The sequence below is a fragment of the Clupea harengus genome, chromosome 26, assembly GCF_900700415.2.
Source record: "Clupea harengus chromosome 26, Ch_v2.0.2, whole genome shotgun sequence".
NCBI classification, from domain to species: domain Eukaryota; kingdom Metazoa; phylum Chordata; class Actinopteri; order Clupeiformes; family Clupeidae; genus Clupea; species Clupea harengus.
This window is the reverse complement of record NC_045177.1, coordinates 7,804,636-7,818,181: the sequence shown is the minus strand read 5'-3', so window position 1 is coordinate 7,818,181 and position 13,546 is coordinate 7,804,636. Positions and strand designations below refer to the sequence as shown.

Genomic DNA, 13,546 nt, shown 5'->3' with positions numbered 1-13,546 from the left:
CATGTGTTGTCATGCGTCAGTTTAGGATTCATATGATTCATATGACCAGACTCCACATTTGTCTGTGAAGGATGATGACGAATGGACTCAGGCAGCCATTGAGTGTGTTTGGATGCACAGTGAAGGATTGGTGGGTAACCAGCCATCCATTACTCTACAAATCACCTGCTTTGGTCTGGGCCAGCACAAATGGTAGTGCTATGCTGTCAAGCACCTCTCAAATCTACTGCACTGAATGAGTGGTTTTTGCCCTCGTGAATCAGCATGGGGTTGTCATCCAATGCTACCGCTCGCTCTGCTGAGAATGATGAAGGCAGCTCTGCTGAGGATGATGAAGGCACCAGATGTGCTGGGGTGTGCAGTCTGCTGTGGGGGTGTCTGTCGGTGCATGCTGGACCTTGTCACTTTCTGAAATGATCAATGGATGAATTGTAATGGATTGGTGTTCAATGAAAACCATAAGCGCAGCAGATTTGAGAACCATATTGATTTGAGCATGTGTATGAAGTGGGGTTCTCCTGTGAAGGGTTTTGAAGCATGGAAATGAAAGCGAATGGAGTGTTGTGTGTGTGTGTGTGTGTGTGTGTGTGTGTGTGTGTGTGTGTGTGTGTGTGTGTGTGTGTGTGTGTGTGTGTGTGTGTGTGTGTGTGTGTGTGTGTGTGTGTGTGTGTGTGTGTGTGTGTGTGTGTGTGTGTGTGTGTGTGTGTGTGTGTGGAAATGAAAGCGAATGGAGGGTAATGATGTCGCTACTGCAGGTGGAGTAGCAGGGCTTAGTCACTGATCTAATGTTTCACTGATGGCCTCCCTCTCTCTCTCTCTCCCTCTCTCTCTCTCTCACTTGCACACATACACACACACTCACTCTCTCTCTCTCTCTCTCTCTCTCTCTCTCTCTCTCTCTCTCTCTCTCTCTCTCTCTCTCTCTCACTTGCACACATACACACACACTCACTCTCTCTCCCTCTCTCTCTCTCTCTCTTTCTCTCTCTCTCTCTCTCTCTCTCTCTCTCACTTGCACACATACACACACACTCACTCTCTCTCTCTCCCTCTCTCCCCCCCTGCTCTCTCCCTCTCTCTCCCTCTCTCTCTCTCTCTCTCTCTCTCACTTGCACACATACACACACACTCACTCTCTCTCTCTCCCTCTCTCCCCCCCTGCTCTCTCCCTCTCTCTCTCTCTCCCCCCTGCTCTCTCCCTCTCTCTCTCTCTCTCCCGCTCTCTCTCCCTCCCCCCCTCTCTCTCTCTCCCTCTCTCTCTCACTTGCACACATACACACACTTTCTCTCCCTCTCTCTCTCACTTGCACACATACACACACTCTCTCTCTCTCCCTATCTCTCTCTCTCTCTCTCTCTCTTTCAGATGCCCGCTCCTCGAACAGGTGCAATGAGTGACATCGAGCAATGGCTTTCTACAGAGACGGTGAGAGACAGTGGAGCTTGGTTGGTTCCAAGATGCGATGCCCTTTTCTCATTTCTATAATCAAATGAAATCCTCGTTAGGTTTCTTTTACCAAAACACACAGCAAAATATACCTCCATGTAACTCTCTGACACCTTTTCTGCTCTTGCATGTGTAGTCAGTGCAAGCATCATCTGCTAGTTCACTGGTTGTAGATGCAGGCCGTCTTCACAATCAAACATAGCAATGGAAAAACCCTCACTTCCCTTGAGTTGGAGGTATTTCTTGTTATAATTTCAGACTAGTTTATGTGTCAGATGTTGTACAGTTGCGTAGGAAAAACAAAGCATTTAAACGCCAAACATGCCACTTTTTGATGGGACCCAGTCTGACAAGTGAGTGGTGTTACTGTCTGGCTCTGTCTGATTGCGTCTCATTATTGTTTATGGGATGAGGACCGAATCACATGCATATCACCTATGATAGTTTTGTTACCAGAGAGTGTTTTGAATGTGTCAAGTGAAGCTTATGTATGAATTTATGTAGCAAGTGATTATGGACATATACTGAAGTAGCAGTTTTCTTCTGTGGTTTTCTCGATGGTAGATGTGTCTAAATGTGCTGTGTGGTGTCAGATTGGGTTCTTTAGTGTCTGATTGGGTAAAATGTGATGACACAAGGCTATTTTGAGCTCTTAGATTACAAGAATCTTATTTCAGACACACTTAATAAAATGTTTCTGTTCTCTACTTTAGATTCCATTTTTTTCCCTCTCTTTTTAAAAGAGCATTCCAGAGAGTCCTTTGACTTGTCCTAGTACTGTTGTCATTTCATCTGCATATGAGGCTTTTCTTTGTGCAAGTGCGCCATCAAGTGGTCACTTTTTTTTCTGGTAGAATGTGTGGCATGTCGACACATTTGTGTTTTTTTTTTTTTTAGGTCTAGAAATGTTGAGGCAAAAAGACAGTGACTGCATGTTTTACATGAATTTGAAGTCCTTCACAGTAAAAGTCCTTCACAGTAAAAGTCCTTCACGGTAAATAAGTAAATGCTTAAGCGCTCAAACCCGGGGCATGCTCTGTCACTCAGTGTCTGCTTTATGTTACAGCCTGAGACTGGGGAGGCAGAGGGAGTTACCAGTGACGGTAAGCCATTTTAAAATATTACTCAAACTATCGCTCTGACGAGTCGCTTTCCTCTTTCTTTATCTCCTTCTTCATCACACATAAACCTCTCAGGGATTCTCTGTCTATACATTTAAAAACACGTATGACTTAAAAGTTTGAACTTGGTTGCTGTCCGTTCTTGTCACCTACAATAATTGTCAGAACAAATTAAAAAAGAAACTGTTAGTGTCCTTTTACCGCTGCTCTGTGGAGTCAGTGCTAAGCTATGGCATCTCGCTGTGGTTTGCCAGCTGCACGGCAGCAGAAAGAAAGGTACTCCAGAGGGTCATTAACACAGCGCAAAAAGTAATTGGCTGCTCTCTTCCACCTCTTGAGGACATTTATAAAACACGCTGCCTCAGAAAAGCCCACAGTATCCTCAGAGACTCAACACACCCTGGTTACCACCTATTTGAACTGTTGCCCTCAGGGAGACGCTTTAGGACCATCATAGCAAAAACAGACAGGCTGAGAAACAGCTTCTATCCCAGAGCCATCATAGCACTTAACAATGCACAAAACTGACCTGTATTTGTCTCTCTGTTGTGTTATATGTCTTGTGTTTTTATAGTGTAAATATGTATATATATATGTTCAATCTATATTTGTATTGTTTTTGTGTCTGAGAGCTGCTACCTCAATTTCGTTGTACTTGTGCAATGACAAATAAATATATTCTATTCTATTTCTATTCTATTCTATTCTACCCATTCGGTTCTTTTTTTCTCTGAAGACTTTGACAAGTTCCTGCAGGAGAGGGCAAAGGTGGCAGACCATCTTCCGCGCACCCCGAAAACCACCAACGGCTCGTCGCGCGCACCGCCCAAGACGACCGGTAAAGAAGAGCGATCACATGACCACCTCTTCACTCTGTGAGCAGTATGCGGGCGCCGGGTACGAAAGGCTGACAGGAGACGCGTGTCACTCATCACTCTGAGAAGGACGTACGTGGTGACACAACTCCACAAAACCACAGCAGGGGGGTATCCGTCGTACGTGGTTTAGTGACAAACCTGGATGAGTAAGTGGTAAACCTCCTAATAGAAGAGCCCTCTGAAGTTGTTTTGCTAGGAGAATGAACCAATGGGGGTTTTTTTATTAGGAGTTTTACCACTTACTCCGAGTTAACTTATCCAGGTTTGTCACTAAACCACGTACGATGAATACCCCACAGGTCTAAAGCCTGTTATCTCTTACTTACTTCAGGTTGGCAAAGCCTTAGTGGTCGGTGAGTGTTGTGGCTCTTTATTTGTATGTAAGCTGTTTCTGTGTATGCTGTGATGGACATTTAACTCCATACTTATGTATCATGCATTCCCAACACATGAATGCAGCTGTGCTGACACTGAGAAGCCCACAATTGTGTAACATTATATGAAACCAGCAGTTAAGTAATGCAACATGAAGAGATGCACAAACCAGTGGATGAAAATGAAGAAGTTCAAATCTTTATGGGGTAAATAAAAAATGTGTACTTTATAGGTTAATCCTATTTCAAATGAGTTTATCTGATCTATAATCTATTTGGTACATTCTTACCAGTTTTGGTACTATTATTATATTCATTGTTGATTGTAATTAAAAGAATTGTCACTCATCACAACTGGGGGAAAAAGGTGGTTTTGTCATTTTTGTGTGGTTTACTTTTTTCCCCCAGAACTAACCAGAACCTTAATTGTCAAGGCAGTATATTTCATTTAAGGAATCCTGACCAATGATCTTCAACTTCAAGAAGAACTGCACATAAACATAGCTGGGCCCTAATTTAATAGTGGCCATGGTTTCTGTGGGATTTACAACTTGGGCAGTGTTGCTGTTTGACAAATAACCCATTATCCTCTCTAAGAGCGAAAGAAAAGTGACTTTGTGACTGCGCGGGAGAAATGTTTTGTCTGTTGCACATAGTCAGAAGCTTACACATCACCCAAACACTTGTGAGTAGACCAAAACAATCCCTATTCCCAAAAGAAACAGTATACATCCATCCTCTTAGCAATGGAGCCATGATGTGAATTCAGCACTATCAGGGTGTTATACCCTTCTGAAGATTATAGTTGCCGGCTAGTCCAACCTCTTTGTAAGGTCCCTATCCAGCCTCCTTCAATGCGTGTCTGCCTAATGTTTTAGCATGGTTTTACCAGTGGCCTGTTCTGAACGCCTTCACTCTAGACGATACTAGGAAAACGTGATATCCTTGCCCAAGAGATAAAACCATGCGCCATGGCAAATAGAAATGCTGTTGTGATGGGTCAGTGCTTAAGCTTATCTGACCAGATCCTTCTCTGGCTAGTCTCTTGTTTAGTCAAGGTTCTAGTGTTTTTTTGTGAGAATGCTGAATTTATTGTTGGACTGTTGATAGGTGTCATCTGTGACTTTCATGACGTGCTCTACTTGTTTATTAGCACGTACATGTGACAGTAATGTGCCTTTGTGGTCCAGCACGGTTCCACTCATACCATCGTTTCTCTTTCTCCACGTCAGGACACTATGATGGACCGATGGGGATCATGGGAGACAGCTCCTCCTCGGCCGATGAGCTAGAGGCCGGCGAGCTGGTCATCGACGACTCCTACGCCCAGCTGGCCAAGAAAGCCAAGAAGAGCAAGAAGAGCAAAAAGAAGAAGGAGAGGGAGAGGGAGAAAAAGCACTGCCTGAAAGGGGTCAAGAAGGGGTCAAAAGGTGAAGAAGCGGGCAGGCTTGACCCCCTTTGTCTTATCTACATCATTTGTATCTCATTTAAATAGTTAATTGTCTTCATTGATTGTTTTACATCTGTTGATCCAGTCATCTCTCTTCGTAGGAGGCAGCTCTCACTCCTCCAGCATAGCCAATGGCAGCGGAGGATACGGGGCTTTTGGGAAGGCGTCCTCGGAGTCGGCGAACCACCGCCCGAGCGACAAGAAGAAGAAGAAAGACGAGAAGGGTCGGGACAAATCGGATAAAGAAAAGGTCAGCTTTTACTCAGTACCCCCAAGCCTCAGTTGGGTTTGACTTGATCACGGATTGTTGAGTATGTTCACTGTGTCTCGGACTAACACGTGACGTGTATTCTTCAGTCGGTACGTGAGAAGGCAAAGCAATGGACTGATATTTTCCTTTCTTCCCACTCAATTTGACAGACAAAAAGGAAGTCATCTGGTATGACAGCATACCAGATATTCTGCAAGGAATACAGAGCCAGTATCAACATCGAGCAACCAGGCTTAGGTGAGCACTTAACTTGTCATGGAGCTAGATGTATATCCCAATCTATAGCACTACATGTCTGGAGACTAACATGGGTGGGAACTAGGGATGCAACTGAACAGTGGGTCCACGGTTCGGTATGTATCAGGGTTTTTGGGCCACGGTAACAATACGGTTTCAGTATCTTAATATTTAGGAAAAGGAAAAGAAGGTGACATCACTACCGAATAGGGAACTTTGGCTATGAATACTCCCACTGCTTTTGTTATTACCTAAGCCAAGGAGGTTGTGTTTTCGGAGGGGTTTGTTTTGTTAGTGATTCTGTACAATCGTTCATCTGTTCAAAACTACTGGCTTGAATTCCATGAAGCTTGGTGGAAAGATGGGGCAGATCTGACTCACGGGGCGGCTCCACGAATTTAGTTTCATTTTCGCTGACGTTGCAAGATAAGGCATTGGCCTTGGAGGAGGTCTGCGCTCTCCGACTTCTAGTTTCTTTGTTTTATTTGTCGCAAGTTGTTGTTGGGAGGGCAACAGCGAGAGGAGGTTGTGTTTTAGTTAACGAGCGGACTCTCCCTGATCCACCTGGGACGCGGCCGTGAGATGGCACCGTAAATGAGACCGTCTCAGACACCACATGTTAGAAGTGTCTCCACTTGGGTAGCCACCAGTGGTAAAGCACATGCTTGCATACTCTACTTTTGTTTGTTTATGGTCTTCTTACCCTTGTCATCACATTGAACACTGAATCCAAAATGTTCCCACACGGCTGATTTGAAAGACGGCGGTGCCTCGTCAAATTTGCTTCTTTATGTCTGGCTAGCGTTTCCCATTGTCAAGTTGGAGCTGAGATGATTTAGTTTTTAGTTTCCCATCTCTCTTCTCCGACTCCTGTTTGCATGCAGAGCACTGATAAGCTCCAGGGAGAGTCTGACAGGCTCCAGAGACGTTCTGTGGATCTGAATGAACATCGCATGTGCAGTCTGCAGGGTAATAAGCCAGTCACCTGAGTCCTGAGTCACCCGGGTCATTCACCCAGAACCTTTTACTAACCTGGGAGTGATGAGTGTGCTTGCACTGAGGGGGTCCAGGCTCTGGGCTCTGTAAAGCGCCTTGAGACAATTGTATTGTTATGGCGCTATATCAATTCAATTGAATTGAATTGAGTTTGCATCCTCCCCAACCTGGATCCTTTCAGTCCTACACCTGTTGCTAACACCAGGTGACGGATGCAAACTAGAACGATTTATTGTGTAACTCGCTACTCTCCATATAACCTGTACAACCTCATTATAACAAAGCCCAGTCTGTCTGCCTCGCCTTTAGCACGTAGCTGCAGGACGTTCCATTGCTTATCATGGACATAAGGGGGTTGGTTGCCACCATGAGTCATCTTTGCCTTGGGATGCGGGTGATCTGACCAGCTCATCAAGACTATTATCAGATCCTGAATACAAGCGGAACTACCTGCCCCGCGAAAAAACATAGCAGATTCGCTGATAAGTAAGCTGACCGTGAGGTTGACACTTGACTTTGACTTTGTTAACAAGGTGAGGAGCAGTTGATTTCAAATGTCATCACTATCCAAGTTCAAGGCCTTTAGCATCAGCTTCATATTTTCAACAGTTGGGTAAAGTGACTGTGAAAGGTATGTCTAACAGTGGCTGTGTCCTGGCTTGTTCACTTGCCCTGTCAAACTCCTGCTAACACAGTGCTGACCAATCCTGGCTCAACTGGTTTCTGATTTATATTGTGACATTCTGATTTATATTGTGACATTCTGCAACCATACCAATGTAAAGGAATACATAAATACCTTAATAACAGTTTGACTGGGTTCATATCTATAGATACATTAGTAACAGTTTGACTGGGTTCATATCTATAGATACATTAGTAACAGTTTGACTGGGTTCATATCCATGGAAAGTGTACAACAGCTCTGATACTCTGAATCTCTGAAAGTGTGTGCATACGCAGATAAAATAGTTTGTGTGTTTTATTTTTTTGTCTCCTGCAGATTTTGGCGAGTTGAGTAAAAAGTTAGCAGATGCATGGAAGCAGCTACCAGAGGGAGACAAAGAAGTGAGTGCGTGTGCACACACACACACACACACACACACACACACACACACACACAGAGTGTTACACTCATAGACACATCCTTGCTGTTGACACACTTGGGCATACTCTTTCTCCACAGATTAAATGTCATACATACATACATACATACACACACTACTGTACTGTGTTTCATGCACCATGCTAACAGTAAACAATATTACTATAAATGATTAATCAGATTAACAGTTTCTTAAAAACCATTACATGCTTGAATCTCTTATCATGACGTGACAGTTTTCCATTCTCTCTATGCGGGACCATTATTAGGATTCGCAATGAAACAACACAGGCTACCACCTAATAGGTGCTATATGCATAAAGTTTGTTATCACTTACTCTGACATTGCAAATAACATAATTAGTCTGTTATCTCTGTTAGGAAGGTGTAGGTATGTAGGTTTACAACAGAATAGTTTTTAGTAGCTTTGTGCTGGGATAAGAGTAATGAGGTTAATGTCTGATTGCACATAAACCTAAACCATAAACTCTCTCTCCTTCCACTCCCGTCCTTGTCTCCCTCTCCCTCCCTCTCTCTCTCCCTATCTCTCTCTCCGTCTCCCTCCCTCTCCCCCTCTCTCTCTCTGCAGGTGTGGAAGGAGCGGGCGCAGTACCTGCAGCACAAGCAGCAGATGAAGACGGGCAAATCTGCCCCCCAGTCCAGTTCTAATGCAGCTAAAGCAGACAAGCCCAAAGGTGCGAGTCTGTGTGTGTGTGCGCCTCAGAGCCTGTGTGTGCCTCTCAATGCTCTCTGCCAGCTGGTTGCCGTGTGATGCACAAATCAGCATGATCATAGGTTCCCTAGCCTTGCCGAACCATTGGGAATTCCTGGTGTCTGATTTCTGGGGAACGAAATAAATTTTTTTATTTCACTTTTTATTTGAGTTAAAAATGCAGTCCACATTTCGGTTTCGCGAAAGATTGTTGACATTTGAGATATTTGAACGATCAAATTACACCCCTCCTTTCCGTACTGCTGAAAGAAACTCTAACTGCTGATCTGACACATCGTGGACTGCACCTTTAAAATATCCGTCTACACTGTCTGAATACACGGACAGAAGTAGGCAGAAGTAAATATTTGAAGGCAAAAAGTTAAAGAAAGCCCCGGGTGATTTATATTACCACTGCTCTGTAGATCAGTTACATGGGCGGTCACCTGGTGAGGCGGCGGGGATATTGTGCTGACGGCTGTTTTTCAGGTTATCGTTAGCCCTGTTCTAGAACATCCTAGTCTCTTGTCAGAGACGGAACTTTATGTCATTTTAAGAGCCTCACACAGGGATCTGTGAGGAGGTGTGATGGACACTGACATCATGTGGTAAAACGATGGCCTGTGGCTGTTATTGTCATGGTTATTTTTATTACTGTGTCCTTTAGAACATTTGAACAGCGATGCAGAATTGAGCACCATGATCTTGGGCCGTGCAATTAAGGGTTAATCATTGTAGAGGATCCTTTCCCATGGAGGTTAATTAGTTGGCCCCTCAGTAGGTTGAGATGTTCAGTAGGTTGAGATGTTCAGTAGGGTGAGTTTGAAGATGTTCCATAGAAGTGTTAGTGTTTGGGGTTGGTCTGCGTAATCGTAATCGTAATCTTAATCTCCGCCTCATGCCAACCCTCTCACCCAACTCTCCCTTCGCCTTCTGCAGCCGTGAAGAGGGTGGAGAGCCGACCGGAGCCCCTACAGGCCAATGGGATGTCTGCGGAGGCGGAGCCTTCCCCCTCTCCGGTCAGGGTTCCGGAGGTGGACCCCATCGATGCCGCCGCCCACCTGCAGCTGCTGGGAGAGTCGCTGTCACTGATTGGCTGCCGACTGCAGGAAACTGAGGTGAGTGCATTCAGTGAATGCTCCATTGAGGTTTGGGTTTCGTCATGAGGTTCAGAGGTGATGTTCCTCCCGTGGGACCTTGTGTAAGAATCTTACAATTAAGACTGACTTTTTTATGGCCTTACCTAAAGCTAAAAAAAACATATAAAATTTATTTATTTATGTTTTTTTTTTTTATTTTTAAATCCACGTTCCCCTTTCTTGCCTCCACTCTTGTGGTGTCTAAACCCCCCTCCTCTCTCTCTCTCTCTCTCTCTCTCTCTCTCTCTCTCTCTCTCTCTCTCTCTCTCTGCAGGGCATGGTGACCGTCTCAGGCAGTCTGTCTGTGCTGCTGGACGCCATGCTGTGCGCCCTGGGCCCTCTAGCCTGTCTCACCACCCAAGTCCCGGAGCTCAACGGCTGTCCGCAGCACATACTGGTGAGTCACAGAACATCTGTCACACTCACTCTACGTTTCCATTCAGGCGAATTATCGGCAGCCGGTATTTCGTCTAGGGGGCATTGTCAGAAAAATCAAGTTTCTCTGTTAAGTAGCAAGTTCGGTTGCAGTGCAGCGCTAATATAGCAGATTAGCTTGTGAAGTCATGAAAATATGATAGATGTTGCGGCTGTCACTCGTGCTCTCATTCATTTACTTATCCATTAAATGTATTCCTTTATACATTTGTGTTCTCTGATTCATTTATATCAGCCAGTTAAATCACGATATCACACATACCAGAGGCAAAACGCACCGATGAGGCTACAGGTTACAAACCAGCTAGCTTCTACATTGATCTTCAATTAAAGTGTTAGCAGCAAGCTAACAATAATGTTCGAGAGCTTCAGATAAGACCTACAATATTCTGTTTGCCCTGACAGTGTTCGTGTAGTATATAAACAACAAACCAAGTCGATGTAGACATATAAAAGTCGTGTGAACACCTGTATTCACATAAAATATTTCCCAGTAACAGAATCCCGAGACTCCGCCATCTTGCTTTGATTTTTTTGATTACTCCCGGCCATCTGCACAACTTCAGCTGTCAATTCTCACACACGTCAAACTGATTGGTTACCGCCTGGTCTGCATTTGCATAGAGTTAAATGTTCGTCAACTTTGGAATGGAGGCGTCGACGGTTCGTTGCGCGTCGGACGGGACTTCGTCTCCATTCATTCCCAATGAGAGCGGCACGAATATCGTCCAAATGGAAACGTAGCATCAGACTCTCTCCTCCCATCGGGCGAAGCACAGGGATGCTGCCCCCACAGCTCAGAGGCTGCTGCTCGGGTGAACAATGTTTATTAGAAGTTAAAGGGAGGGGGGCACTGTGGCGCAAGCAGTAGCCCCAAACACATACGGGCTTGAATCCGGCTCAATGTCGTTTCTCCTGTCCACTCCCCACCTCTTCTCCCTCTCATTTCTTGTCCCACTCTTCACTGCACTATCGATTTAAAGGCAAAAAAGCCCACAACATTTTTTTTTAAAAAGAAGTTAGAGGGAAACTATTTTAAGATGTTTTTGAGTCCAAGCTTATACTAAGGACAATTAACAATCAAAATTGGTTCAGTATTGAAGTTAGAATGCAACCGCAAAACAGCTATACAATGTAATCTCATGGGGCGTGCATCCGTGTCAAAGTAAACCGCTTTTTTCAGCCACTGACAGGCGGTGAGTGAGTGAGGATGGTAATTAAATATGGGAGACAGTTGAAGTTTTTTGTTGAGGTTGGGAAAATAATTATGGATAACAGAAAGTATGGATAGAGTACAATTTTTTAAACTTTCAATATCGGTGCCTCAGTTTGGATTCAGAAATCAAAACAATGTGTTTTTTGAGTCAACACTTTATTTACGGCAATGCAACTCTGAAGAGGTATCATATTAATCTGCAGTCTGTACTGTGAGTGTCCCTTACCTGCATATAAATAAAACATAAAACAAAAAAAGCCTGTTTTAAACACTTATCTATCCTTTTTGGTGTCAAACCACTATAGATTGTACAGTGTCTGTCAGATGTTCAATCTGAACGTTCTCCCTCCTCTCTTGTGTTTTCAGTCCAAGACTCTGGACAACATCGCCTATGTGATGCCCGGCTTGTGAGGGCCAAGGCCACTGGGAGTTCTACTGCCAGTATACCCATACTGCCACTGATGGAAGTTACAGTACGGGAGGACTGTTGGATGGATCAAGCAACACACTTTCTTTCTTTATTTTAACATTTTAAATAAGGGAAAGGACTTGAAGCATTGCACAGTTTTGCACTGGACATATGGACACGGACACTGCTAGTTTTAACCACGCCCCCATTTTTAACATTTGTGACTCGTTTCCTTCATTTTCATTTGTTATATTTACAATTAAAGATATTTTAGTGAATTGTTTTAACTTTTTTGTGTTTGTCTTGTACTTTTTTTTTTTGTGGTTTGTGATTTTAGCTTTATGGTAAGCTCTTTACAGTTGTTTGGTAGTATTTGTCAATGAGATGTTTGTGGTTGTCATGGTATTTCCTGTAAAGGCGTAGCTAGTTTCACCTCCTCATTCAGCAAAGGTACTATTGTGAAAGGCCCTTTATCCATATACTTAGTCTACTTTTTAGTGCTATAGTTATCTTGGTCCCTTTCTTCCTGAAAGGATCATCTTCTAGTATGTAATTAGATCTAGACCAGAGACCGTGCCCACACTCCAAGCTTTAATGGTGCATGAGCCAGAGGGTGTCACCGCAACCACTTGTGGGCGGGGCAAATGCTAACTATATATTCTTTGAACGCTATGTATCTCTGGAGTATATTCATGCATGATGGCCACTGGATCTGGTAACTTCAGCTTCTTAAGAAGACCTATTGGGACATTCCATGTCAAATCAACCAGGAGTTCCCACCTCCAAATGTGTATTTATTTATTTATTTATTTATTTATTTATTTATTTATTCATTCTATTTTATTGTTTTGTGGGGGAAGATGATCAATATGATGGTGAAATCTCAAATATTAGAGCCATGGGGGGATTATTGATTAAGTTACAGACACTTTTACTGATGGGTAGGGGGGTAATTTACAATTTTCTCCTAATTTACAGAGCAAGTTTCCTAAAGGGTATTATAAAGCTACTTATAAATATTGTATATCTGTCATTTTGCTTATGGGGACCGATATGCAGTTTGACACATTTCATAGGGATTTGTGTCAGATACAGCCCCTCAACAATGGAAAAAAACACACTGTGACGGATCTAGTTTTTTCCCAAGGATTTGAATTTCAATATATCCAACTAATATTTGTCTTCCTGCTGTAAAACAAACTTTTGTGGGTGTCTGCATCTTGAGGGTTGTCTGTAATTTAATCTGAAATCTGAAATGGGCCTCATCAAAAACGTTGAGGTCCCCACCCCGCTTTATTTCACATGGAATGTCCCTAAGGGGCTGTAAAATCACAAAGCCACCAGATCAAAGTTGCCATAGTTACCATTACAAGCCTAACAAGCAGTAAACATGTGATACTAGCACACTACGTGTGTTGTACAGATACACATCTCTCAACCCCTCTGGGGTTTCACACGTGTAGCGCTGAATAGGGATGGCAGATGTCTGGCCGGTGAGTAGCGTGATGTTTCTGCGCACCACCGGCTGCCTGACAGGTGAGTTGGTCACGGGTGTGGACACATTTTGGGATGCGGTGACTAAGGTGTGATGCTTGTTCTCCCTCCACCCTGGTGCGGAATGTCCTCCCACCTCTGAACACAAAAGGCAGGGCCTCCTTTAAGTGGGTGTGTGTGTGTGTGTGTGCAAGTGAAAGTAAGAGGGTGGAGATTGAACCTGTTGGGTCTCTGACATGTGAGAATGCTCATTCAGTCTGAA

At 43.9% G+C, this 13,546-nt stretch overlaps 2 protein-coding genes across 4 annotated transcripts in view; both read left to right on the top strand.

Moving 5' to 3' along the window:
* The window catches only part of LOC105910170 (target of Myb protein 1-like), a 13,458-nt gene extending 9,272 nt beyond the window's left edge, over positions 1–4,186 (top strand). The window contains exons 13-16 of one of the 3 annotated variants that reach the window (XM_042703856.1): positions 71–130; positions 1,367–1,426; positions 2,514–2,550; positions 3,305–4,186. In XM_042703856.1, coding sequence (XP_042559790.1) covers positions 71–130; positions 1,367–1,426; positions 2,514–2,550; positions 3,305–3,447 — 300 coding nt within the window. In that variant the 3' untranslated portion in view covers positions 3,448–4,186. Of the gene's footprint in view, positions 1–25; positions 131–1,366; positions 1,427–2,513; positions 2,551–3,304 lie in introns of all 3 variants that reach the window. The other 2 variants (XM_042703855.1, XM_031563614.2) reach the window with 2 other exon arrangements.
* Positions 4,187–4,865: 679 nt separating this feature from the next.
* On the top strand, positions 4,866–12,077 carry LOC116219763 (HMG domain-containing protein 4-like). The gene is made up of 8 exons (XM_031563615.2): positions 4,866–5,250; positions 5,372–5,520; positions 5,691–5,778; positions 7,778–7,842; positions 8,469–8,574; positions 9,531–9,709; positions 10,005–10,127; positions 11,748–12,077. The coding sequence occupies exons 1-8, from the start codon at positions 4,992–4,994 to the stop codon at positions 11,790–11,792; spliced, it is 1,014 nt and encodes a 337-aa protein (XP_031419475.2). The 5' UTR covers positions 4,866–4,991; the 3' UTR covers positions 11,793–12,077.
* Positions 12,078–13,546: the final 1,469 nt, after the last annotated feature.

Coding starts and splice junctions, on each gene's coding strand:
- LOC116219763 (XM_031563615.2), top strand. CDS start 4,992: ATGTGCCTTTGTGGTCCAGCACGGTTCCACTCATACCATCGTTTCTCT. Junction 5,251..5,371: donor GGTCAAGAAGGGGTCAAAAG/GTGAAGAAGCGG, acceptor CTCTCTTCGTAG/GAGGCAGCTCTCACTCCTCC. Junction 10,128..11,747: donor GCTGTCCGCAGCACATACTG/GTGAGTCACAGA, acceptor TTGTGTTTTCAG/TCCAAGACTCTGGACAACAT.